The sequence below is a fragment of the Balaenoptera borealis genome (genome assembly GCF_965194805.1).
Source record: "Balaenoptera borealis genome assembly, chromosome: 3".
Taxonomy (NCBI): domain Eukaryota; kingdom Metazoa; phylum Chordata; class Mammalia; order Artiodactyla; family Balaenopteridae; genus Balaenoptera; species Balaenoptera borealis.
The window spans coordinates 1,772,835-1,799,535 of NC_138866.1; the positions used below are offsets into that span (position 1 = coordinate 1,772,835).

General features: G+C 42.8%; 1 protein-coding gene and 1 long non-coding RNA gene across 4 annotated transcripts; one reads left to right on the top strand and one right to left on the bottom strand.

Moving 5' to 3' along the window:
* The first annotated feature begins 236 nt into the window (after positions 1-236).
* Positions 237-17,049, top strand: LOC309626062. The gene is made up of 2 exons (XR_014242942.1): positions 237-11,179; positions 11,486-17,049. It is a non-coding gene; the product is annotated as an uncharacterized lncRNA (long non-coding RNA).
* EIF5 (eukaryotic translation initiation factor 5) lies at positions 16,729-25,697 on the bottom strand. 3 transcript variants are annotated; one of them, XM_082386344.1, is made up of 12 exons: positions 25,450-25,697; positions 25,104-25,315; positions 23,755-24,034; positions 23,563-23,644; positions 23,093-23,265; positions 22,707-22,818; positions 21,223-21,365; positions 20,804-20,962; positions 20,292-20,453; positions 19,819-19,983; positions 19,364-19,498; positions 16,729-18,947 (listed from the first exon to the last, which is right to left on the bottom strand). In XM_082386344.1, the coding sequence occupies exons 3-12, from the start codon at positions 23,824-23,826 to the stop codon at positions 18,861-18,863; spliced, it is 1,290 nt and encodes a 429-aa protein (XP_082242470.1). In that variant the 5' UTR covers positions 23,827-24,034; positions 25,104-25,315; positions 25,450-25,697; the 3' UTR covers positions 16,729-18,860. The 3 variants fall into 3 exon arrangements, with proteins under 3 accessions (XP_082242470.1, XP_082242472.1, XP_082242471.1); XM_082386346.1 differs by lacking the exon at positions 25,104-25,315; XM_082386345.1 differs by lacking the exons at positions 25,104-25,315; positions 25,450-25,697 and adding an exon at positions 24,625-24,830.
* Between the last annotated feature and the right edge of the window lie 1,004 nt (positions 25,698-26,701).

Sequence of the window (26,701 nt, forward strand, 5' to 3'; positions counted from 1 at the left end):
CGTGGAGCAACTAAGCCCGTGAGCCACAACTGCTGAGCCCGTGTGCCACAACTACTGAAGCCTGTGCGCCTAGAGCCCGTGCTCTGCAACAAGAGAAGCCACCGCAATGAGAAGCCCCTGCACCGCAACGAAGAGTAGCCCCTGCTCGCCACAACTAGAGAAAGCCCAAGCAACCAAGACCCAACACAGCCATAAATAAATAAATAAATAAATTTATTTAAAAAAAAAAAAAAAAATTAAGGGACTACTGGGACTTCCCTGGTGGTCCAGTGAGTAGGACTCTGAGCTTGCAATGCAGGGGGCCCAGGTTCCACCCCTGGTCAGGGAACTAGATTCCACATGCATGCCGCAGCTAAGAGTCCACATGCTGCAACTAAACATCCTGCATGCAGCAACGAAGATCCCATGTGCTGCAAATAAGACCCAGCACAGCCAAAATAAATAAATAAATAAATAAATAATAAGTTACTAAAAAAAATTAAGGGCACACCGCAACGAAGAGTAGCCCCGGCTCACTGCAATTAGAGAAAAGCCCGCGCACAGCAACGAAGACCCAACACAGCCGTAAATAAATAAACAGATAGATAAATAAATAAATTTATTTTAAAAAAATTAAGGGACTACTATCAACAAACTGTGTCAATAATTCTAAAGCTTATATGAAAGAAATTAATTGCTAGAAAACTAAAACATCATCACTACTGAAGAAGAAACAGAAGATGAATAGCTCTATAACTATTAAAGAAATTGAAGCAAGCCCAAACAGTTTTACAGGTAAGTTGTACCAAATGGTCAAAAGAGCACATTATTTCAGCTTTATACACATTCTTTCAGACAAGAAGAAGAAAGACTGAAAATGCATAACCTAAGCAAGCATCTCAAGAAGCTTTAAAAGGAACAGTGAACTAAACCCAAAGAAACTAGAAGAAAGGAAATAACACAGAGGAGAAAACAAACATAATAGAAAGAATGAATGAAGCTACAAGTCTCAGCTCTGGTGAGACTGATCACGGTAAAAGAGAGTAGCACAGATAACAACGTCAAGAGTTAAAAAAAAGACATTGTTAGAGCTCCTTCAAACATTAAAGTGGCAATAAGAGGGTATTATGAACAACTTTATAGCAATACATTTATTTATTTATTTATTTGTTTATTTATTTTAAAATAAATTTATTTATTTATTTTTGGCTACATTGGGTCCTCGTTGCTGCGCGTGGGCTTTCTCTAGTTGCCACGAGCAGGGGCTACTCTTCGTTGCGGTGCTCAGACTTATTGCAGTGGCTTCTCTTGTTGCAGAGCATGGGCTCTAGGCACGCAGGCTTCAGTAGTTGTGGCACTCGGGCTCAGTAGTTGTGGCGCACGGGCTTAGCTGCTCCACGGCATGTGGGATCTTCCCAGACCAGGGATCGAACCCATATCCCCTGCACTGGCAGGTGGATTCTTAACCACTGTGCCACCAGGGAAGTCCCTATAACAATACATTTAGAAATGTAGATACTATGGACAAATTTCTAGAAAAATACACCTTACCAAACTGTGTGAGGATAAATAGAAAATCTAAATAGTCCTATAACCAACAAAGAAATAAACTTGTAACTCAAAACCTTCCCACAAAGAAAATTCTAGGCCCTGATGACTTTACTAGGTGTCCTACCAACTTTTTTATTTTTTGGCCACACCACACGGCTTGTGGGGTCTCAGTTCCCCGACCAGGGTTGGAATCCAGGCCCTCAGCAGCAAGAGCACAGAGTCCTAACCACTTGACCGCCATGGAATTCCCTGTCCTACCAAACTTTTGAAAAGAAGTAACACTAATCTCACACAAACTCTTCCAAAGAAAAGAAGGAGAGGATACTGTACAGCAGAAATTAACACAATGTTGTAAATCAACTGTACTTGAATAATATAAATTTTTTTAAAAAAGAAAGGAGACACTCACAAGTTTGTTTTAGTTGGACATTGTAGCCTTTTTCCTAAATCTGACGAGGACATTATGAGAAAAGAAAATTACATGCCAATGTTACATTGTTTATGAACATGGATAAAAAAAATTCTAAATAAAATATTAATAAGCCAAGTCCAGTGATTATGGAAAACATAGTATATCACAACCAAGTTGGGTTTATTCTAGGAAGGCAAGTTTGGTTTAACATTAAAAAATCAGTCAATGTAATTCACCAAAATAGTAGAATAAAGGAGAAAAAAAAATCATATGAACATCCCAATACATGCAGAAAAACAATTGTTTAAATATCCCTAGCAAACTAGGAATAGATTGGGACTTCCTTGATCTGTTAAGAATATCTAAACAGAAACTAACACACCATTGTAAAGCAATTATACTCCAATAAAGATGTTAAAAATAAAATAAAATAAGCTAAAAAAAATATATCTAAACAAAAATCTGCAGCAAACCTTATCATCCCTAATGTTGAAATGTTCCCAGCTTTTATCCTTGTCGTCAAGAAAACACAAGGGCTGCTTTAACTCAAGATTGCATTGGAGCTCCTAGTAAGTGCAGGAAGAATAGAGAAATAAGAGATAAAAGGATTGGAAAGGGACAAGTAAAACTGTCATTATTTGCAGATGACAGAATATGTACATAGAAAATCTAAAATAATACGTGGATAAATTATTAGAATTAATAGATGACTTTAGTAAGGCTGCTGGATATAAGATCAAAATATCGGGGCTTCCCTGGTGGTGCAGTGGTTAAGAATCCACCTGCCAATGCAGGGGACACGGATTCGAGCTCTGGTCCGGGAAGATCCCACATGCCGCAGAGCAACTAAGCCCGTGCGCCACAACTACTGAGCCTGTGCTCTAGAGCCCACGAGCCACAACTACTGAGCCCACGTGCCACAACTACTGAAACCCACGCGCCTACAGCCCTTGCTCTGCAACAAACAAGAGAAACTACCGCAATGAGAAGCCTGTGCACCACAATGAAGAGTAGCCCCCGCTCGCCACAACTAGAGAAAGCCTGCGTGCAGCAACAAAGACCCAACGTAGCCAAAAATAAATAAATAAAATAATTAATAAAAAAAATTGAAAAAAAGATAAAAATATGAAAAGAAATTGTATTTCTATAAAGTAGTCACAAAGAGCTAGAGAACGAATTTTTGTGAAAAGATATACTATTATATAGGGACTTCCCCAGTGGTCCAGTGGTAAAGAATCGCCTTCCAATGCAGGCGACACGGGTTCGATCCCTGGTCAGGGAACTAAGATCCCATATGCCCTGGGGCAACTAATGCCGTGCGCCACAACTACTGAGCTCGCATGCCTCAACTAGAGAGAGAAAAAAACCTGCACACCACAACTAGAGGGAAGCCCGCATGCCACAACAAAGAGCCCGTGCTGCAACTAAGCCCCCACGCGGCCAAAAAATAAACAAATAAAAAATAAATAGATATACTATTATATAAAGGGTACACAAGGCATCTGCATAGAAAACTAGAGAGAACTGAGAGAAATTAAAGAATATCTAAATAAAAGGTGGAATAGTACTATTTTTACATATCAGAAGACTCATTATTATAAGCACATTAACTCTTTGATGAAATTAATCTACATATTCAGTGCTATCTCATAAAACATGCCAGGGGCTTCCTTGGTGGCGCAGTGGTTGAGAATCTGCCTGCCAATGCAGGGGACACGGGTTCGAGCCCTGGTCTGGGAGGATCCCGCATGCCGCGGAGCGACTGGGCCCGTGAGACACAACTACTGAGCCTGCGCGTCTGGAGCCTGTGCTCCGCAACAAGAGAGGCCGCGATAGTGAGAGGCCCGCTCACCGCGATGAAGAGTGGCCCCCGCTTGCCGTAACTAGAGAAAGCCCACGCACAGAAACAAAGACCCAACACAGCCAAAAAAAAAACAAAACAAAACAACAAAACAAACATGCCAGAAGGGTTGTGTGTATGTGTGTGTGTGTGTACGTGTCTGTGTAACTTGGCAAGCTGATTCTAAATTTATATAGAAATGCAAAGGACCAAGAATATCCAAAACCCTTTTAGGTCAGAAGAGCAAGGTAGGACGATGGTGTCACTGGAGATCAAGGCTTATTATAAGGTCTGGTAATTAAGGCACTGTGGCATTAGTGTATAAATACAAAAATATTTCAGTGGAATAGCAAAGAAAACTCAGCAGCCGACCAACACATAAATGGACACCTGATTTACAACAAAGTGGGGATTGTAGAGCGGTAGGGGAAGAACAGTCTTTTAAGTAAATGGTTCTGAACAAGTGGATATTCCCATATGAGAAAAACAAAACAAAACACGTGATTCCCCCTTCACACCAAACACAAAAATTAATTGTAGGTCTAAATATGAGAGACAAAATATAAAGTTTGTAGAATACAACATAGATAATATAATATCTTCAGGAATTTCAGGTAGGGAAGACTGATAAATTTGATTACAGTAAAATTAAGAACTTCTGTTCACTAAAATACATCATTCAAGGAGTAAACAAACAAAATCAAGCAAATACCTTGGAGAAAATATTTGTAGCACATATAACTGACAAAGGCTCATATTCAGAATATATAAAGAACTTCTACAAATCCTTAAGAAATAGTCAAACAACCCAGTAGAAAAATAGGCAAAAGACTTGAAAAGGCACTTCACAAATAGGCTGGCAAATGGGCAGTAAACATACATAAAGATACTTAATTTGGGACTTCCCTGGTGGCCCAGTGGTTAAGAATCCGCCTGCCAGTTCAGGGGACACGGGTTCGAGCCCTGGTCCAGGAAGATCCCGCATGCCACGGAGCAACTAAGCCCATGCGCCACAACTACTGAGCCTGCGCTCTAGAGCCCATGAGCCACAACTACTGAGCCACAATTACTGAAGCCCGTGTGCCTAGACCCCGTGCTCCACAACAAGAGAAGCTACCACAATGAGAAGCCCGTGCACCGCAACGAAGAGTAGCCCCTGCTCGCCACAACTAGAGAAAGCCCGCGTGCAGCAATGAAGACCCAACGCAACCATAAATAAATAAATAAAACTGATTATTAAAAAAAAAAAGATACTTAATTTTGTCAGCAATCAGGAAAATACAAGTTAAATCCACTTTACATTAAAATATCAAGAAAGGAAAAGACGTGCTACAAACTTGGTGAAGATATTTTCATGCACATCATCAACAAAAGATTAGATCTTGAATACATAAGGAATTCCTGTAAGGCACTAAGAAAAGCAAACAGTACAATGCAAAATAATAATCCACTGTATGTGTATACCACATTTTATTGATCCATTCATCAGTTGATGGGTATTTGGATTGTTTCCACTTTTTGACTCATGAATAATACTGCTATAATATTCATGGACAAGGTTTTGTGCGAACATATTTTCATTTCTCTCGAGTTTATACCTGAGTGGAACTGCTAGATCATATGGTAACTCTATATTTTGAGGAACTGCAAGCCTATTTTCTAAAGTTGCTGGACCATTTTACATTCCCACCAGCAGTGCATGTGCGTGAGAGTTCCAATATCTCTACATCCTCACCAACATTTGTTATCTGCCTTTTTTATTATAGCCATCTGCATTTGTGTCCTGGGACTGCCATAACAAATTACCACAAACTTGGTGGTTTAAAACAACAGACATTTATTTTTTGGCAGTGCTAAAGGCCAGAAGTTTGAAATCAAGGTGTCAGCAGGGCTGTGCTTTCTCTGAAGGTTCTAGTGGAGATTCTGTTCCTTGTCTCCTCCAGCTTCTGGTGGCTGTTGACATTCCTAGGCTTGTGGCTGCATCATTCCAATCTTTGTTTCTGTCCTTACATATCCTTCTCTATTGTGTGTGTCTCTCTCAAAACTCCCTGTCTCTTTCTTATAAGAATACATGTGATTGCATTTACTGTCAGCTCAAATAATGCAGGGTAAGCTTTCCCTCTCAAGGGAGAGCTTAATCACATCTATTGCCACATAAGATGGCATTTACAGGTTCCAGGGATTCGATATGGCTCTATCTTTTGAGATGCCATTTTCCGACCTAGCACATCATCCTAGCGGGTGTGAGGTTGTATCTTATTGTTGTTTCGATTTGAATTTTCCTGATGGCTAATAGTGCTGAGAGTCTTTTCATGTGTTTATTAGCCACTTGTACATTTTCTTTGGAGAAATGTCTATAGAGATCCTTTGCCCAATTTTTAATTGGGATATTTGTCTTTGTGATTTATAAACTGGGTTACTTAATTTTATATAAGAGTTCTTTATATAGCAGTGACATCAGGGAAGATGATGGAGTAGGAAGTGCCAGGAATCTGTCTTCCCACCCAGACAACAATTGTACTGGCAGAATTTGACTGAAGTAACTATTTTGGAACTCAGGAGTCTACAGGAAAGCTTTCAGTTTCCAGGGAGGGCTTAGATGGTAAGCCCTGGTTAATTCCAGGCAATTTATCTCTTAGCATACATGGTAGCAGGTACCCATTTCCCAGTCCCCTCAGCCCAATAGCAGGAAGCCGTGCCCATGTTGCTGGAGTGGTTTATGGGAGCCAGGGTAGGTAAGTAAAAAGGACCCAGTTCTCTGAATACCAGGGATCTGTGTACTGATTGCTGATTGCTTCTTCTGATCACAGACGTGCAGATACAGAGGCGGGCAGTCATCATTATAGTCATATTATAGCCACTGGCTGAAGTGGCTTCCAGAGAATCTAAAGAGACAGAGTCTGTTGTCCCCTACCCCCTTTTGTTTTTCCTTTTTCTCCTTTTGAAAGCCAGACAATTAGAAAGGGGACATTTGATTTTTGGGGGTTTTTGTTTTTTGGCTGTGCCCCACACCTTATGGGATACTAGTTCCCTGACCAGGGATTGAACCCAGGCCCTCGGCAGTGAAAGTGCTAAGTCCTAACCACTGGACCGCCAGGGAATTCCTAAGGATGGGGACATTTGAAAGCAACCACATATACAGGGGAATCTAGAAAGTCACTGCACATGCCCAGGAAAAGACATAGTCTCAGAAAAAACCTGAGAAGACCTTAAGTTTGTACCTCAGGCTGATACCCAGCACAGAGACACCCTACAACAATTATTTAAAAAAAAAGAAAAAGAAAAAGAGAGAAAAAAAAAAAGAAGGAAAGAAGGAGGGAAAGAAGGAAGGAAGGAAACTCTGGGGAAGGGGGGGTGTCTGAGAGTTACCACATTACAAAATTTTGAGAGTTACCACATTACAAAATTCAAATGTCTGGTTTTCAACAAAAATAACAAATCATAAGACATATAAAGATACAGGAAAATCTGGCCCATTCAAAGGAAAATATAAACTGACAGAAACTTTGTCTAAGAAAGAGCATATGGTGGAGTTTCTAGACGACTTTAAAACAACTGTCTTAAAAATATTCAGAGATAAAGGAAGACAAGGACAGAATCAAGAAAATAATACTTGAACAAAAGGAAAATATCAGTAAAGAGACAGAAAGCATAAAAAGGAACCAAAAGGAAATTCTGTATCTGAAAAGTACAATAACTGAAATGAAGAATTCACTAGAGGATTTCAAAAGTGAATTTGAGCAGGCAGCAGAAAGAATCAGCACTCTTGAAGATAGGAAAATGGAAATTATTGAGTCTGAGGAACAAAAAGAAAAAGATTGGAGAAGAGTAAATGGAGCCTAAGGAACCAAAATATGCATTGTGGGTGTCTCAAAAGGAAAAAAAGACAGAAAAGGGGGCAGAGGGATTAATTGAAGAAATAATGGCTGAAAACTTCTCAACTTTGATGACAGACATGATTGGAAACACTCAAGAAGACCCTCACCAAGACATATTATTTTCAAAATTTCAAAACACAAAGACAAAAAGGATCTTGAAAGCAGCAAGAGAAGCAAGTCATCACATATAGGAATGCCCACTAAGATGTCTCATCAGAAACCTCAGAAGCCAGAAGGCAGTGGGTTGATATATCCAAAGTGATGAAAGAAAAAAAAAAAAACCACACTGTCAGTGAAGAATCCTGTATCTGGGAAAACTATCCTTCAAAAATGAGGGTGGGGGACTTCCCTGGCAGTTCAGTGGTTAAGACTCTGTGCTTCCAATGCAGGGGGCGTGGGTTTGATCTCTGATTGGGGAACAAAGATCCCACATGCTGTGAGGCAAAAAAAAAAAAAAATGAGGGCGGAATTAAGATATTCCTAGATAAACAAAAGCTGAAAGAGTTCATCACCACTAGATCAGCCTTCCAAGAAATGTTAAAGGGAGTCCTTCTGGCCGAAATGAAAGGACACTAGACAGTACCTCAAAACCATATGAAGAAATAAAGATCTCTGGTAAAGGTAAATGCACAGGCAATTATAAAAACATATAGTATTGTTGGAATTTTGGTTTGTAACTCCACTTTTTATCTTCCATGTGATTTTAAAAGCTAATGCATAAACAATTGTTAACCTGTTTTTGGACACACAATGCATAAAGATATAATTTCTAACAGCAGTAATGAAAGGGGTGGTAAAAAAGCTTGATAGGAGTAGAGGATGCTATTGAAATTAAAATGGTATAAATGTGAATGAGTTTTTTAACTTTGGGATGCAATCCTAAATATCCCTAATTGTTTTGGGTAGTACTGACATTTTAACAACATTAAGTCTTCCAATCCATGAACATGGGATGTGTTTCCATTTATTTGTGTATTCTTTAATTACTTTCAGCAATGCTTTGTAGTTTTCATTGTACAAGTCTTTCATCTCCTTGGTTAAGTTAATACCTAAGTTTTTTTTTTATGATACTGTAAATGGAATTGTTCTTTATTTCCTTTACAGATTGTTCATTGTTAGTGTATAGAAATGCAACAGATTTTTGTGTTTGACTTTGTAGTCTGCTACTTTGCTGAATTTATTTATTAGTTCTAAGAGTTTTTTCGGTTTTTAAAAACATTTATTTATTTATTTATTTATTTTTGGCTGCGTTGGGTCTTCGTTGCTGTTTGCGGGCTTTCTCTAGCTGAGGCGAGCAGGGACTACTCTTCATTGCAGTGCGCCGGCTTCTCATTTCGGTGTCTTCTCTTGTCGCAGTTGCAGAGCACAGGATCTAGGTGTGTGGGCTTCAGTAGTTGCGGCACATGGGCTCAGTAGTTGTGGTTCACGGGCTCTAGAGCACAGGCTCAGTAGTTGTGGCACACGGGCTTAGTTGCTCCGCAGCATGTGGGATCTTCCTCAACCAGGGCTTGACCCCATGACCCCTGCATTGGCAGGCAGATTCTTAACCACTGCGCCACCAGGGAAGCCCTTTTGGTTTGTTTTAGTTTTTTGGGTTTTTTGGTGGAATTCTTACAGTTTTCTACATATAAGATCAGGTCATCTGCACAGAGAGATAGTTTTACTTCTTCCTTTCTTATTTGGATACTTTTTTTCTTTTTCATACCTAAATGCTCTGGCTAGAACTTCCAGTATTATGATGAATAGAAGTGTTGAAAGCAGACATCCTTGCCTTGTTCATGATCTTAGAGGAAAACCTTTCCGTCTTTCACCATTGAGTATGATGTTCCCTGTGAGCTTTTCATTTGTAGCTTTTATTATGTTGAGGTAGTTTCCTTCTATTCCAAGTTGTTGCATGTTTTTATCATGAAAAAGTGTTCAATTTTGTCAAATGCTTTTTCTGCATTACTCAAGATGTATCATGTAGATTTTTCCTTCATTCTGTTAATATGGTATATTACACTGACCAATTTTTGTGTTGATGCATCATTTCACTCCAGGAAGAAATCTCACGTAGGCCTGATGTATAATCCTTTCAATATGTTTCTAACTTAGTTTGTTAGTACTTTATTGGGGACTTTAGCTTCAATGTACATAAGAGATAGTTTTTTGTAGTGTCTTTGTCTGCCTTTGGTATCGGGGTTATGGTGGCCTTGTAGAATGAGTTAGGTAGTGTTCCCTCTTCAATTTTTTTGGAAAAGTTTGAGGATTGTATTCTTATTTAAATATTTGATAGTTAACCAGTAAAGCCATCAGGTCTGTGGCTTTTATTGTCTGGAAATTTTACATTTCTGATTCAATCTCCTTACTAGTTATACTAGTTTTTATTTCTTGGTGATTTAGTCTTGGTAGGGTTTGTGTTTCTAGGAATGTCCGTTTCATCTAGTTTATCCAATTTGTTGGTGTACAATTGTGCATACTGCACTTATGACCCTTTTTATTTCTATGGACTCAATAGTAATCTCCCCATTTTCTTTTCTGATTTTAGTAATTTGAGACTTTGTTTTCTTTTTTCTTATTCCATCCAGCTAAAAGTGTGTCAGTTTTCCTGATGTTTTCAAAGAACAAACTTTTGGCTTCATTTATTTTTTCTATTATTTTCCTATTCTCTATTTTGTTTATCTCTGCTCTAGTCTTTATTTCCTCCCTTCCACTAGCTTTTAGTTTGTTCTTTTTACAGTCCCTTAAATTGTTGTTAGGTTGTTGATTTGAGATTTTTTTTTTAACATAAGCACGTATAGCTATAAATTTCCTTCTTAGCATTGCTTTTACTGTGTCTCTTAAGTTTTGGTATGATGTGTGTGGTTTATTTTATTTATTTATTTTGGCCACACCATGTGGCATGCAGGATCTTAGCTCTCCGACCAGGGATCGAACCCATGCCCCCCTGCAGTGAAAGTGCAGAACCCTAGCTACTAGACCACCAGGGAATTCCTGTTTTTTTAAATTATTATTCATCTCTAAGCGTTTTCTAATTTCCTTTGATTTCTTCTTTGATCCATCAATTGTGTAAGAGAATTTTGCTTAATTTCTACAATTTTTGTCTCCTAGTTTTACTTCTGCTGTTGATTTCTAACTTCATTCCACTGTGGTCAGAGAAGACACTTTGTATGATATCTTTTGAAATGTATTAAGATTTAATTTGTGTCCTAATATATGGTTTATTGGGGAAAATGTTCTATGTGCACTTGAGAAAAATGTGTATAGCTGTTGTTGGGCAGGGTGTTATGTATATTTGTTATACCTAGTTGGTTTATCGTATTAAGTGCTCTATTTCCTTACTTACCTTCCATCTGGTTGTTTTATCCATTATTGAGAGTGGGGTATCAAAATCTCCAACTACTACTGTAGAACCATCTATTTCTCCTTTCAATTCTGTCAGTTTTGCCTTCATATATTTTGCTGGTCTGTTATTAGGTGTGTAAATATTTCTAATTGTTATATCTTCTTGATGCATTTAAACTTTTATTAACATATTGTGTCTTTGTCTCTTGTAAACTCTTTTTTTTTTTAAATTTATTTATTTATTTATGGCTGTGTTGGGTCTTCGTTTCTGTACGAGGGCTTTCTCTAGTTGCAGCAAGTGGGGGCCACTCTTCATCGCGGTTCGCGGGCCTTTCACTGTCGCGGCCTCTCTTGTTGTGGAGCACAGGCTCCAGACGCGCAGGCTCAGCAGTTGTGGCTCACGGGCCTAGTCGCTCCACGGCATGTGGGATCTTCCCAGACCACGGCTCGAACCTGTGTCCCCTGCATTGGCAGGCAGATTCTCAACCACTGCGCCACCAGGGAAGCCCCTCTTGTAAACTCTTTTGATTTAAACTCTATTTTGTCTGATATTAGTATAGCCACCTCTATCTCTACTGGTTACTATTTGCATAGAATATCTTTTTCCATCCTTTCACTTTCAATCTATTTGTGTTTGAATCTCAAGTGAGTCTCCTGTAGACAGCTTGTTGTTGGGTCATGTGTTTTTATCCATTCTGCCAATCTCTGTCTTTTGATTGGGCAGTTTAATCCATTTACATTTAAAATATTACTGTTAAGTAGGGACTTCTGTCATTGTGCTATTTGTTTTCTTTCTGCATGCCTCATAGCTTTTTGTCTTTCATTTCTTGCATTACTGATGTCTTTCGCATTTAGTGGATTTTTTTTTTTTTGAGGTTAAATGCTTTTTTTTTTTTTTTAATTAATTTTTTATTTTTTGGCTGCATGGTGCGGCATGTGGGATCTTAGTTTCCCGACCAGGGATCGAACCCGTACCCCCTGCATTGGAAGCATGGAGTCTTAACTACTGGAACGCCAGGGAAGTCCTCATTTCCTTTTGTATATATTCTAGAGCTGTTTTCTTTGTAGTCATCATGGGCACTACATTTAACATCCTAAAGTTTTAACACTCTGATTTGAATTTATACACTCTCCACTAACATAATCTCTGCTCCTTTACAGCTCTATCCCTACCCGTATCTGTTGATGTCACAAAATTACATCTTTATACAGTGCAGTGCCCCAAAAGATAACACAAAAAGTTATAATACTAGCTCTTACATTGTTTTTAATGTATTATTCTCTTAAATCACGTAGAAAACTGAGTTACAAACCATGTTACAATAATACTAGCTTTTATAATTTTCCATGTATTTACCTTTATTGAGATCTTTTTTCTTATGGCTTTGAGTTATTGTCTAGCGTTCATTTCACCCTGCAGGAGTCTCTTGAGCATTTCTTGCAGGACCTCCAAGGTTTCTGATGAGAAACCTGCTAGGTTATTGGGGCCCTGTATGTTATGAATTGCTTCTCTTGATTTCAAGTTCTCTTTACCTTTTGAAAATTTGATTATGTGTCTCTGCTGGGTCTCTTTGTGTTTATTTTACTTGGAACTTGTTAAGCCTCTTGGTTGTTCGTGGAGCTTCATTCATTTACTTCGGGACGTTTTCAGCCATTATTTCTTCAAATATTCTCCCTGCCCTTTTCTCTCCCTCTCTCTCTTCTCCTTCTGAGACTCCCACAATGTATATGTTGTTCCTCTTCATGGTGTTCCACAGGTCACTTAGGTTCTGTTCATTTTTCTTCAATCTTTTTTTTTTTTTCTATTCTTCCCTTGTCCTATCTTTAAGTTCACTGATTCTTCTGTGTGTTCAAAGGCTGCCTTTGAATCCCTCTAGTGAATTTTTCATTTCAGTTATTGTACTTTTCAACTCCATAGTTTATTTTTGTTTTCTTTTTAGGTTTTCTCTTTATTGACGTTTACATTTTGTTCAGACATCATCTTCTTGACTTTCTCCACATCTTTAGTTCCTTGACGTCCCTTGTGTTGTATCTATAGCCTGGTCACCACAGTCTGATTTTTCTTTCACACAAAATGTTCCTCTTCAGTCTGCATCTGGCTCCAGCATTTGGGTCTCCCTGTGGCCCAGAGGATATTATTTAACTCAGGAACTCGTCCACTCTGCATCCTCCCAGGAAACCTTCACTAACAGCCTTTCACACAGATTCTAACCACAACTGTGCAAGGCCACCTCTTTATCAGGTAACCTCCGGTAGCTTCCTGAAGGCAAATTGTGCCTCCCCTATTAGACCCTAAGATCTCTTCAGCAGGGTCCATGTCCTGTCCTCTTGCCTCCCACACAGGGTAACTGAAGTGCTGGGTGCTCACAGAAGGGCAGAGTCCACTTGCTATTTAACTGCCTGGTTATACAAGGAGGCTGCTGAGCAGATGTCCTTTACACAGCAAATAGGTTCCAGTGAAAGCACCCTGTCCTAGATGTTTCCAAGCGCCAGGGTTTCTCTTGCTCCAATCACAAATCCCTATTGTGAGGTAGCCTTTGGCAGCCACGTTTCAAATCCCTTGTAACACCCTGCGGTGCCCCCGCCCCCCACCTTTGGCCACATTTGACTGGAGCTGCCAGTGGAGCTCATGGTGCTGGAAGTGAAAAAAAATCAACCTGATAGAAATGTTGAAAGACCAGTGGATCCTATCAGACATGCCTTCTTAGGAATCTGAACTGGTAAGTCTGGAGAACTGAGCATTAACCAGCAGGAACAGAAGCTTGATGGTCCCAGGGCGGGCATGAGAAAGCCAAGTCATGAGGAGGCTCCGTGTAGCTTCACAGGGCCAGGAAGTTCACGAGTAGTGGACGGAGAATTGGAGAAACCTAGAGAGAAGTAGACATATGGGCAAGCGCCCTGGAGGAATGTTCTTTCTTGCCCAGGCACCTGGAGTCCTAGCTGGTACAACCTGTGTCCACAAGGCTGGACCTGCTGGTGTCTCTGGGTCCTTTCAAGGCCAGGTTTGTGCAGTGGGGCTCCCAATGATTCTGTCATAATGTGAATCCTTGGGAAACCCTTCCCCCCAACTGACTCCATGAGTTATTTGTCACCAAAAGAACTTGACTAACACATAAGATCTGTGATCACATTTGAGAATGCTTTTCTTTGCTCTTTGAGGAATCCAACCCTGCAACTACAGAGAGCTGTTCCTAGTTTGGAAGTCATTACAGAAAAACCCTGTGTTCACTCAGGCCCTGAACCTCCTGGAATCCCCTCCAGGGTGCTGCCCTAACCCCAGACGGCAGATCTTGGTCTGCAGGGAAGGTTCCAGCACTCCTGGGTGCTCAGATTCTGCCGCCTGTGGGATAGGGGTCTGTGCCCTCAGGCCAGCCGGGGGACCCTGACATCCCCAGGCCGGAGTGCATCCTTGTCTGACCACTCCACCCTCGCGGCAGCTGCTGGCTGTCAGCCATGGGATCAACAGCCCTCGATTCCCCCCCGTGGCTCGGCATTCCTGGCAGCAGGATACAAATATAATTCCACTCCTGCAACTTGTGAAGATTCAGTCCTCCAGGGTTCAGTTTGCAGGTAAGTCCTGCCACCTCCTCCAGCCTCATCCCCACATGCACTGCACTCAACTAAAGGGAGTAGCTTCTACTTTCCAGATGTGCTCCCCTACTTCTTCCTCCCAGCTAAATTCCTGCTTCTCCTTTGAAATGCTACCTCTTCTCAAAGACATTCCTCCCAAGTCCCCAATCATTTCCTCCGTCCTCCGAAGTTCCACCCCTCTGCCCTGTGTCTGCTTTGGTCTGTGAGCTCCTTTAAGGTGGGGCAAGGCTGGAGCAAGTGTGAGACGCGGGGCAGGAGTGCAGATGGGGTGCATATGAGGTTGGCACCCCATCTCAGATTCTGTCTGGAGCTTCACCCAAGTCAACCCTGGACCCTGAGAGCTGCTATCTGGCCCTCCCTCCACCAACCACCCTAAGGACCAAAAAGTTACTCCTTATCCTTGCCCTAGGTACTTCCCAGTTTAACAGGACCTGAAAACTGTAGGGTGGGACAAGGTGTAAGTTTACACAGAAGCCATGGGGTCTGGGCTATATGTGGGTGTGCTGTGGAACCTTAGGCCAGTCTCCTCCTCCTCAGGACTTGTTCCTTCCTTGTGAAGTACACGTTACCTATCTTTATGCCACCGACCTCACTGGGTACTTTGGAAGGATTCCTTCCCTGGATGTTAGAGGACCACTGGGACCAGACTCAACCCAGCCTCATACACTGGCCCTGCACCCATCAATCCTTCTCTCAGGCTGGGCTGGCTGCTGGTTCGTGCTGCTATCTATATTATGTTACGGGTCCCAGGTGGGGCCATGGCCTGCCCTCTGCCTCTGCTCTAGACTGGTCTGAACATCACTGCACATTAAGGGCTGCTCGAGGCAAAAACTGTACCACCCTGCAACTGCTCCAGCCAAAAATAACAGCCCTTTCAACTACCCACTGCTCTCAATCTACTGTAACCCCTGTTCTGAATGTCTGGAGGTACCAGCATGAGCTCTTCTTCCCTTTTGTCTCTCTTCCACACAGGGCAGTTTTCCCTAGCTGCCCCAGTCAGGCATTCTCTCTCCTGCTTGCAGTATTCTAATTGCTGTACACAGGCATTACCATCCCCATTAGACACAGAAAGATGGGCTTCCAGTTTTACACAGAGGGCCTGCCAAAACCTAGATGACTCCAGAGCCCAGGTGAATACGCCCCTTCAACTCACAGAACGCATAACCGAATGCCAGTCATTGAGAACAATGTACAAGTCCTGGTTTTGGTTCTGAGGAAAGAACCTCTCCGTGATATTTCCATATCCTAGTACATAGGAATGGTTCAATTTTCCGGCTGTGAAGAACTAGCAATCTTTCTGAAGACCTCTTTGTTGGGCTAGGGCTGGAATATAGAACCGAGACAGGTGGCCACAATGCTTGAGCTCCCAACCTCCTACAAAGGCTCAAAGGGACAAATTCTGGAGGCTGTGCACAGGTCAGACATGACAACTTTGGCAAGTCTTATGGAGTGTCATTCTTGGAGGAGTAAAGGTCTATACAGAGTACTGGGGACAGAGAAGATGTAAACATGACTCTGTCCATTCAGGAAAGACAGAACACAAACCACATGATAGTTGGAGAGGGCAGAGATTCAAGTGCAATACTGTTCCTGGTACCGACAGCGCTTTGAAGCTTTGGAGTGGTCAAATAGGCTGGAATCTGAAAAACCATCAAAACTGACAATGCAGAGATTGGGCAAAATTTTTGCATTTTGGGGTTACTCATCAATACTGGCAGGTGAAGCTGTAGCAATTCACTAGATGAATGCCCATTCTCTCTCAAACCTTCAGGAGCCCAAATAGTACCTTGCAAGTTCATTAACCTCAGAGAGAACTTCAGAAACATTCCTTTCTTAACTAAGGCTAAATGCTATAGCCAGTTATTTAACTATATACCTGACACATCTAAAGTCCCTCATCAACACCTAGGCAAGATTTTAAGAAACCAGATGAAAGCAGACCTTTTCGGTTTGTGATCAACTTGAGTTACAGAATAAGAACATGAGATCTAAGGAAAGCCACTGTAATGAGCCACATCTGTTCTGTGAGTAGGGGGGTAACTGCAGAAGGAAACATCCAACACGAATCTGAAGCAACAGCTACAAAAAAGAGATTTCATTGCTTCAATTTTAAAAACAAAAATTTAGGTTAATATTAAAGCAGAGACAAAAAATAATTTTAACATTGTTTTAATCATGTAACATAGCTGTTTCAAACAGGAAGTTTTAAGACAGTTGAATACAGCAAAGTGAAAGATCACTCTATTAGGATAGCCGCTATGAATAAACTCCTTACTATGTGGATTTGAATTCCACTGAAAGTTTGGCACTAGACTGAACAGTGGTCTAAGCCAAAATTTTCTTTTTAGTGTTTAGAAGCCTTGAAAGTTTTCCTTCAGATTTAAGGGGGAAAGAAAAAAAAAAAAAAAGGAAGAAAAAGGGAAAAAAAACCCTCTATAACAGAACCTCATTAGCTTGATAATGGGTATGCTGAATGCAACTTGATCCCCCCTAAACAATTTCAGATAATGGTAAAAATTTAAAACCTAGGTGAGACATGAATTTGCAAAGACCTCTGCTCTTTGGTGCGACAAAGCACATTCCCTCCAGGTAGGTATATGGCTCTCCTTCAATCTCATCAAAATCTATCAAGAAAGGCAGCTGGAGACCAATTTGTACCTCTCCAGTAAGACCGCCAGGGTTTAATTTCTTAAAATATCAAGCTAACAAGGTTTTATTATACCAAATGTTTATATAATTTCAATGTGAAAAAAACCTACATACATTTGTTAAGGTCTCATTGTAATCTGTGAGATGGATCACAAAGAGGTGAATGATGTAAGCCAGTGCTCCAATAAAAATTCACTCCATGCATTTTGATTCCCACAGTGTACTTTTTGTGTAAATTTACTTCCTCAAGATGATTTCTCAGATGTAGTCATAAGCCCTTCTATCAAGTGAGTTTACATCAGCAAATTGGGTAAGCAAATCACAAGCAAGTTATTTCCAAATCTAAAGCCCAGGATGGGCTGGGTCAGGCCCTCGTCACCTGCTTTCAGTTGCCATCATCACAGACTTCCCGGGTATCTCACAATATTCATTGTGAAAATAAAAAACACCCCAAGTCTTACACCAAAATATAGGCTCTCAGAAGTATGCTTTTAGCTTTTTTAAAAAATAAGACATTTTGGGGGGTGGGGGGAGTTTGAGATATAGTTAACACTTATTTTGGCAAGATAGCAACAAAAACCAAAGAAGTATAAGCTATGTGTCCAAATGCAGAAATCATCAAAGAACCAGTTTATCAAGGGAAAAATCCACACTGAACAAAAGATACAGTATGTCTAAATATTTTGAAATTGTAATTTGAATCAAGAGTAAATGCTGAAAAATTATGCTCAGTTTTTGCTAGAGATTAAGTTTACCTTTTCCTGCTTCCCCCAAATAAAATCGTAGAGCTTACTAATCACTCCCCAAAGTTTCAGTTTTCTCTCAGTATAAAGCAAGAGCTACATACACATAATAAAATGCTTATGTTAATGTAGTAATTCCCCTGGCTCATCCAACGTGCAATGCACATGACTTCAAAGACTACAATTTGGGGCAAGTATAGAAGAAATGAAAAAAAAAACCAATTCAAGTTTCAAAACCTGTTCTTAGAATTATCTATAGGACACTCGGGTCATTTTAACATCTCAGTGAGATAAAGGCGTTGCACTGTCATTTGATCATCCGTCCACCTTGGCATGGGAAGAATGTGCATTACCAGAGGCCCATGTGAGGAACTAGAAATAAGACTTGAAAGTACTACATTTCTTAATGACTGAGTGAGGTATTGGTAAGTTCATGTTCACCTTCTGCTGAGACCTCTTTACAGTCTCAGCACCTAACAATACCTAACAGGCTCCAATAATCCTATCAGATTAAATGATGGTGCAACATTTTTTAAAGGAGTCAATTATTTTAGCTTACTTAAGTCAATCAGAGCCAAAAACGTGAAGAACGACCAAAATCAAATCTTTGTTTTTATAACTGTAAAAATGTGATCCAAATGTGTCCACCACTAAATTTTCAAAAAGAAACATGCTGTAAATAAGCAAACTACATCTGCTCACTGATATGTGTATGGACTCCCTAGATGTCTTGTTGGGTTTAAATACAGACCACTCACAGCAATACGTTTTTAGTAGAAAGTGTAGCATGACATTAAGCCATTTTAGCTTTTGCACATACATGTTGCACTTCTGGCTGATGATGCAGAAAGATTCTCAGCATTACACTGTTAAGCTGGGCTGCACCCACCCCTTTAAATGGCATCAATATCAATGTCATCGTCCTTGTCAGACTTCACAGCTTCAACTTTCGGTACACTGGCAGTCTTCGAATACACCACCTGATAAAACGAAGATTTTTGATGGTAAACCTTTATCCCAGTAAACCTCCTTATAAAATAAAAACAGTAATAAGTCAATGGTCAACAAAGAACAAAAACTACCCAGAGACAGCCATTATTTTTCATGAAATTTTGTGCGTATGTAAAAACTAAGTTAACCCTCCACAGCCTAACAGTACCTTATTTTTATGGACAATCAGCACCCCTATACTTAGGTTAAATAAACTCTCCCTTTGGAAATTCAGACAATGTTTATTTGGAATCAATGTCTGGGGGTAGGAGAGATTTCCAGCACCTTTTCTATTAATGTGATTACTTTCCAAGTTAAGAGGCTGTATCATTACCCGATACTGGCATTTTATAATTCTCAAACACCCACCACGAACACCGTATTTAACGATTTCCCCAGCGCTTACCTCAATGTTCTCATCTTCATCATCATCTTCTCCACCGGAAGATTCTTCCTCTGCTTCCTTCAACCATTTTATAAAAGGTTCCGCTTTGACACGAATCTCTTTGGCAAGTTCTTTTGAGACATATTTCTTAGAGGCCTAAAAAGTGTTCAGCATGATTTTCTTAGTTAAAGGAATTTAAAATAATGCAAGTCATTTATATAATTGCCCACACCCATCTCTTTGAGAGGACTGGGCCACATCCTAATCTTGACCCCTCAACAGAATAAATGTATTCAGCACAAAGTATTAGAGTGTGTAAGGTTTTCTAGAAACCTTACTAGAAAGCTACCATGATGAGAATCACCCTACAGGTTATACCAGTCAAGCATGTAAAGACTAGGTATTAGTAGTTAACTACTTCTTCCAAAAAAGCCCCAATACTTCTAATCTTAAAGAGCCATTTAAATATTCCCCACCTTTTCTGACCAGCTAATGATGACTTCTTCCTCCAAAAGGTCTGCATCATACATCTCCTTCAAGATATGTGGAATCTTGGAGATGAGCTGAGCTTGATGCATTGCTACCACACACTCCAAGCCATGAAGAAGGTACCGTTGAGCTTTTTTGTTGTTGTGACAAAACTGCAAATAAATATCTCGGCATTAACAAGCTTTCTTAGATGTTCTAAGTTGACAACTCTAATATATGTTCTAAATATACTTATTGCCTTAGAATTGTTCTTTAAAGCCATGGCCCTACAGCAGTCGTCAATGCTTAAACATCTCTACTTCACGTGTAAGGGACTACATGCACCATTTCCCAGGTACTCCCATTCCTGTTAAGGTAGGTCAATTATCTCCATTTTCAGGATGACAATAAACGAGGTTAAATCAGTATTTCCAAGGTCACACAGCTGTAAAATCTTATGAATCTAGAATGATTCGCTTACTCGTAAGAAATGGCGCCTGTATTTCTTAATTTGTTCTCTAATTTTCTCATTAAAAAGAACTTCAGTCAAAACAAGAGGGCCCATGGCTTTTACATCCAGTCTTTCTGCTTCAGCTACAATTTCTTTGTCAGATGAGTCAATAACACCCTCTTCTTTCTTTTTCTGCAAATAAAAGGAAGCAATTCAGTGAGATGGAGGCACATTTTGCTCTAGAGATACCATAGTCCCTGCTCTTATGAACTCTTCCTCTAATTCAAGGAGGTTCTAGGACTTCTAAATAATACACACCTGCCAAAGACAGTGCCTGGAACCACCCTCAAAAAAATTTCTGAATAGAGGTAGTAAAGGTGAGACTTGTATTTGAGTATTTCAAAAGAAAGCAAGAAAAAACCACAACCAACTACCTGCCAAATACCCAGCTTAAACTAATATCTAACAAAGCTCGAGGATGGGTAGAAGCTGATTTAGTGCGATCACAAAATGTTTAACTGCTCTTGAAGCAAGTATCTTACCTTAACAAAATCAAACAGGATATTGACACGCTCTTCAACAGTCCTTTCCAAATCATCACTGAGGGTTAAAACTTTCGCGTGGTCACTGATTTCGTCCATTCTTCGCCTTTGAGCTTCCTCTGTTGTATCCTCCCCCCAATCATCATCTTCCTCTTCTTCCTGTTTTTAAGAACAAAAATGCTTGGCCAAAAAAAAAGACCTTATAGGTAATAAAAAGAAATCCCAGATTTCTAGTCAAGTTAACAACATCAACTTCCCACTAAACTTGTGTTCACATTAGCTTAGTCAACGAATAGCACCTGGAACCCAATATACTGATGTATTGTTCACTGAAGAGCAGTTCATTTCTGCTCACCTCAACCAAAGGTCACAGTGTACACAATTTTAGTGCCCACCACACCCATCAACCTTGCACTGACCACAGCATGCGGAGGACTGATTTCATTGGGGGGTGGCGGTGGTGGTGGTGTCTCACTGCTGGACACGGAGCCATTTTCCTTGTCTTTGCCCTTTCTATTTTTCTTTTCCTTCTCTTTCTTTCCTGTACCACTGTCACTATTCTCTACAGGGACAAAAAGAAAATAAAGTTTAGTACCGTAACTTATATTACACTTTATCGCCCATCATGAACATTTAAAATCTTGCCCTTTTGCTTTGAAACCCTCCCCTCAGAAAACCACACACAAAATGCTACCTATAATTCTAAAAGAATTCACAAATCAAATTCATCCACTGTATTTCATAGGTAAGCAACTCCAGCTGCGAATGGAATGTCCCTACCTATCAGTGGTATTAACTATTGGGTAAAATTAAGACCGAGTGGTAGTACCTCAGAAGACCAGGCAGTTGAAGTGGCACTCACGGCCCTCTCCTTCCATCCCTCATGAACTTAAACAAGGGTATTTTTAAAAAATTAATTAATTAATTTATTTATTTATGGCTGTGTTGGGTCTTCGTTTCTGCGCGAGGGCTTTCTCTAGTTGCGGCGAGCGGGGGCCACTCTTCATCGCGGTGCACGGGCCTCTCACTATCGCGGCCTCTCTTGTTGCGGAGCACAGGCTCCAGAGGCGCAGGCTCAGTAGTTGTGGCTCACGGGCCCAGTTGCTCCGCGGCATGTGGGATCTTCCCAGACCAGGGCTCGAACCCGTGTGCCCTGCATTGGCAGGCGGATTCTCAACCACTGCGCCACCAGGGAAGCCCCAACAAGGGTATTTCTTAACTGCACTTTAGCCAACAGCTGGAACACTGTTTAAGTCTATATAACGGCTTGTCTCACAGAGAAGAGAACACCGGAATAGGTTAGACTTTCTTGCTATAGCAAGCTCAAATTGTGTCAGAGTTTTGATCATCTGCCACAGAGTGTTGCTTGCATGCTCTAAAACCACTTTAGCTTAATGAGCAAAGACCCGCATTTACAAACGTTTTCCAGAAGTCAATCCTTTACTAGGATCCCATCACAATTTGTTTTACAGTTATTTCACACATCCTAAGACAGGTCTTGAAAATCGAGAATGTGGTAGAGTTTAATTGGCAGCCTGTACTTCACCTTTAACAATACATACAACGGTACATTTAACAAAAAAGTTCTAAATTCAGTAAAATAGGGCACAATAACTAGAAATTTCTTAAACAGTTGACCTTTGGACAACACAGGTTTAAACAGCACAGGTCCATTTACATGGAGCCCCCCCCCCCAATAAATACACACTGCAGTATCACACCATCCACAGTTGGTTGAACCTTAGATGTAGAGGGCTGAACCTATTGTTATAGGCAAATATTCACTTGTGCAGGTATTCAAAGGTCAACCTCACTCCAGCTTTACAGCAGCAAAGAAACTTCCATTGTTTCCAACAATCAGGTGCTTTATGCTAAGATTTTAGAAGTTATCATAAGCACTTACCAGGTGGGTTTTTGAGAATGAATGTGCAGAGTTTATGATGGGTGTCAAGCATGCCTCGATAGCCACAGGCTTTACAAGAATTACCTATTGTTTGTTTCTTTGGATTGACATGCTGCCAAAAAAGCAAAGATAAATGTCAACCATAATATATGATGAATATTCTGTGAGGAACAAAATATGAAAGCATCTAACCATCAAACGGCATCTAAAACACAAGTCTAATATCAAAAAAGTTTTTGTTTTTTTTTTTTAACATGAAGTCAGTATGGAAATACCTGCAAAATTTGATGTTTGCTCTGCCTTCCCGGGAACATAATTTGCTGACATCACAGAAACAGATACACTTTTTTCTTTTACTGACAAAAACCTCAAAGGCAGGCACTCACCAGATCCGTTTCAGGATTCTCACACTCAGGACAGAGAACAAATTTTTTAATGAATCCATCCAACATGTCTTGCAGCTTATTCGCCTCATGAGATCCATTGACAATGTAACGGTCATTCTTAACATCAAACTGGGTCTGTGCTCCCAGTTCACAACCAAAATATTTGGTGGGATCTATTTGGGGGAAGAAACTCTGATTCATTAGAGTTAACTAAATTAATCTTTGGCTGCTCACCCTCATTTATACAAACATCACTCTGTATTTTTAAGTTGCTAGGTTCAAAAAATGTGTTGCCCAGATAGTTTTTTGTATCAGTAACAACTAACACATCAATGAGTTTTAAGCCCAAATTTCCACTCGACCCAGAAGTTAATCAACATACAATCCAGGCAAGATTTTGCAGACCAGAAACTATCACGTTTACGTCAATAAAATGCCTCTTTAGACTTCTTTCAAGAGGCATTACTTACACGTTGGAGGCCGATTAAGCGCTTTGGCTACGTCAACCATGTTGACTATAACTGTCTTGATTCCATTTCCTTTGCCCTCAACCTAAAGGAAGTAAGAAGTTTAATTTTGCGCGTCTACCCTGGGAGAAGCAATCTTCAATAATCTATGAAAAAAAGCTTAGGACTTGCTACTAAAATGAAGATGAACATTACCTTGGCAATCAAACGGGGCATCTTGTAGCGATAGAACTGGTCTGACACGCTGCGGTTGACGTTGACAGACATTTTGGCTTATTAGTGGCTTTATCAATAAGATGAAGAGATCTTTGATTGCAACTTTTTGGTATCCTCTGTCTGGAGAAGAAGGGATGACATAAACGACTGCAAGAGTTCTCGGTCTCTGACATGAAAAATTTTTCGCCACTGAGGCTGTAAGCTTCTTGCTTGTATGCTATGTTTCCCCAATACAGGTACCAATGGCTGCGCAACAGCTCTGAAAGAGAGGAGAGAGAACAAACAAATCCCCCACGTTTAACGCGAAGCCTGCGTTAAGACACCTCCCTGTCCGTTCCGTTTAATCACGCCTAAGGCTCCAACGTTAAAAGCATCTGTGTTATGCACAAACCAGCTCACAGACTCACGTAACACGGGACACCTGCAGCAACATAAAAGGCCTCCATTTGGACGAAGATGTGATTCTGGGAGACACCAGACTGAAACGACAACCAACTACGGCGCTTCAGCGGCTCTGGGTTTTTATCCGACCAGTCAGTCACCACGTCGACGGTGGGCTTCGGCCGAGGGGCCGTGTTTTAACCACCGCCGAGGAGCGAACCCAGGCCTCTCCTCCCCCCAGCGCAGCCCGTGCTGTCAACAAACTTGTGACACATCCCTCGACGACGCAAGGCTGTGCAACCGTTCTTCACGGCCAAGCTGCGCCTTCGGCAGCCAGGGCCCACTCCAGAGCCACCCGTCCCCGACGACACCCACGGAACGCGGCCTCGCGGGACGCAGCGGAGCGTGCGCGGACGCCCGGCCCCGACCGCGACCTCCTGTCCCTTCCTGTTCTCTACGCACACGCGCCGGCAACCTTCGCTCCCGTCCCCGCGCCCGTCGTTTCCTCCGGGGCTGTCAGGGCTGAGCCGGCGGCCCCCGCGAGCCGGGCGCGGCAGAGGCGCAACGTCGCCAGCTTCCCCGGCGCCCGCGGCAGCCCCGCCATGTGCGCCGCCCGGCGGGGGAAACGAAACCGGCCGAGGGGCGCCGGCCCGGCCGCCCCCGCCCCGCCGCGGCGATGACTCAGGAATGCAGCAATTAGGCCTGAGTCAGCCCCGGGCGGCGGCGGGCCCGCGCGGCGCGCTCCCGCGAGGCCGGGGTGGGGGTGGGGTACAGGCGGGCGCGGGGGGCGGTGTGAGGACAGGAGGGGACGCGGCGCCCGGCCCCGCCCGTCCGCCCGCCCAAACTGCGCCACACACGCGCGCTCACACACACACGCGCGCGCGCGGGTCACGCGGCGCGCCGCCATCTTGTGCGGCCGCCATCTCCCCGCCGGCCCGCCGACTCACCGTTTTCGTCAAATAAAGACATAAACCCAACGCTGCTCGCCCGGAACTGGGATGAAGTGAGGCGCGCGCGAACCCGAGTCCGAGAAGCGGCGGCGGAGGCGGCGGAGGCAGCGCAGCGAGCAGCGGCCGGGCCAGGCGCCGCCGAGCAGCGGGGAGGGGCTGTCCCAGCGACGTCCGGGGTCCACACCCTTCAGCGCCCGGGGCCTGGCGACCTGGCGCGGAGAGAAGGCGCAGTGAGCCGCGGGCGTCGGGGTGCCTTCCCCGCCAGCCAGCGGCCCGCGGGGGTCGAGGGGACGGGGAGAACGGGGGACGGGGCGCGGGGCTCCCGCCTCTCCACCGGACTCACCTCTGGAATGTTCTCCCTGTGACTGAACAACGCCGCCGCCGCGCTCAAGCTACCCTCGGCCCCGGCGCCCGCCCCCTGCGCCAGGCCGCACAGCCCATTGGCTGGCCGTCCACCCGAGCTCGCCCGTCATTGGCCCGCATGCCGCGTCAGTCGCGTCTTTCCCCGCCCCTTCTGCTTCCTGAGGCTCCGCTCGCCGCCTGGGCCCTCCTCTAGCCCCGCATCCCGGCTTCCTTCTCTCGCTTTCCCCTCCCCCGCTTTTCCCAGAGGCCTTCGCGGCCTCGCGAGAGTGGGCGGGCCGCGGCGGCGAAGCTGTGCCGCTGCCCCGCGCTTTGTCGGTTTGGGCGCTCGGGGAAGATGGCGGTTGGCTCACCCTCCCACGCCTGCTCGGCCGCGGCGTTGCGGCTCCCGAGGCAGAGTTCCCGCACGAGTTCCCGCGCCGGGCGGGGGAACTCTTGGGGGTTTCTCTCTGCCCCTTCCGTTCCTTGGGGACGCCCGTCGTCGAGTCTTGAGAAAGAAGTTGCTTTTCCTTCCCGCTCCCCTAGGCCTGGGCGGAGGGCGAAGGTTGGAGGGCCTGGGTGTTTCGTCCCAGGTGCCGCCTTTTATCGTCCGAAGCTCAGGTGTGCGTGGCCGCGGCGATCGTGACTCAACCGCCCGCCTCGCTCCCTCCCCGGTGCCCGGCCTGCAAGCCTAGCTTGGCTGGTCGCTCACTTCCACCCGTTTTCTAAAAAGGAGAACACCAAATTAGTTCGTAACTCCGGGGCCTCCTGATTGCGATCTTGGGGCTGTAGGGGGGGGGGTGTCCTCCATGTTCTCGTGCTCCACCGTCACTTTGCTGAAAATAAGCCTCACATCAGGTTACCGTTTGTGGGATCCTCCTCTCCAGTGTTTACAAATTGACTTCCTTGCCGGGCAAAGGATAGCCGAAAGCAGGTGTTCCTAACGAGATTCCAGTGTATTCGCTTGAAAACGGTTACTATTTACAAAGAGCCTCTCATATTTTAGTTCTGTTGAGGTTATCACAGAAACTCGCCAGTTCTTTCAGATACTTATATTTTGTGTAAAATTTCGGTTGCGACTGTAAAAATGCACTGAGTCCACTCTGAAATGTGAAAACATACTTGACTCTAGAGCAAGAGCCAAATAACTGAGCGGTTGGAGCAGTGTCGTGGGCGGCAGTGTGGTTTCCCGGATCTGGATGAAATAACGATGTTACTGAGGACAGGGTGAGGTGGATAAGGGGCTGACCTTTGTT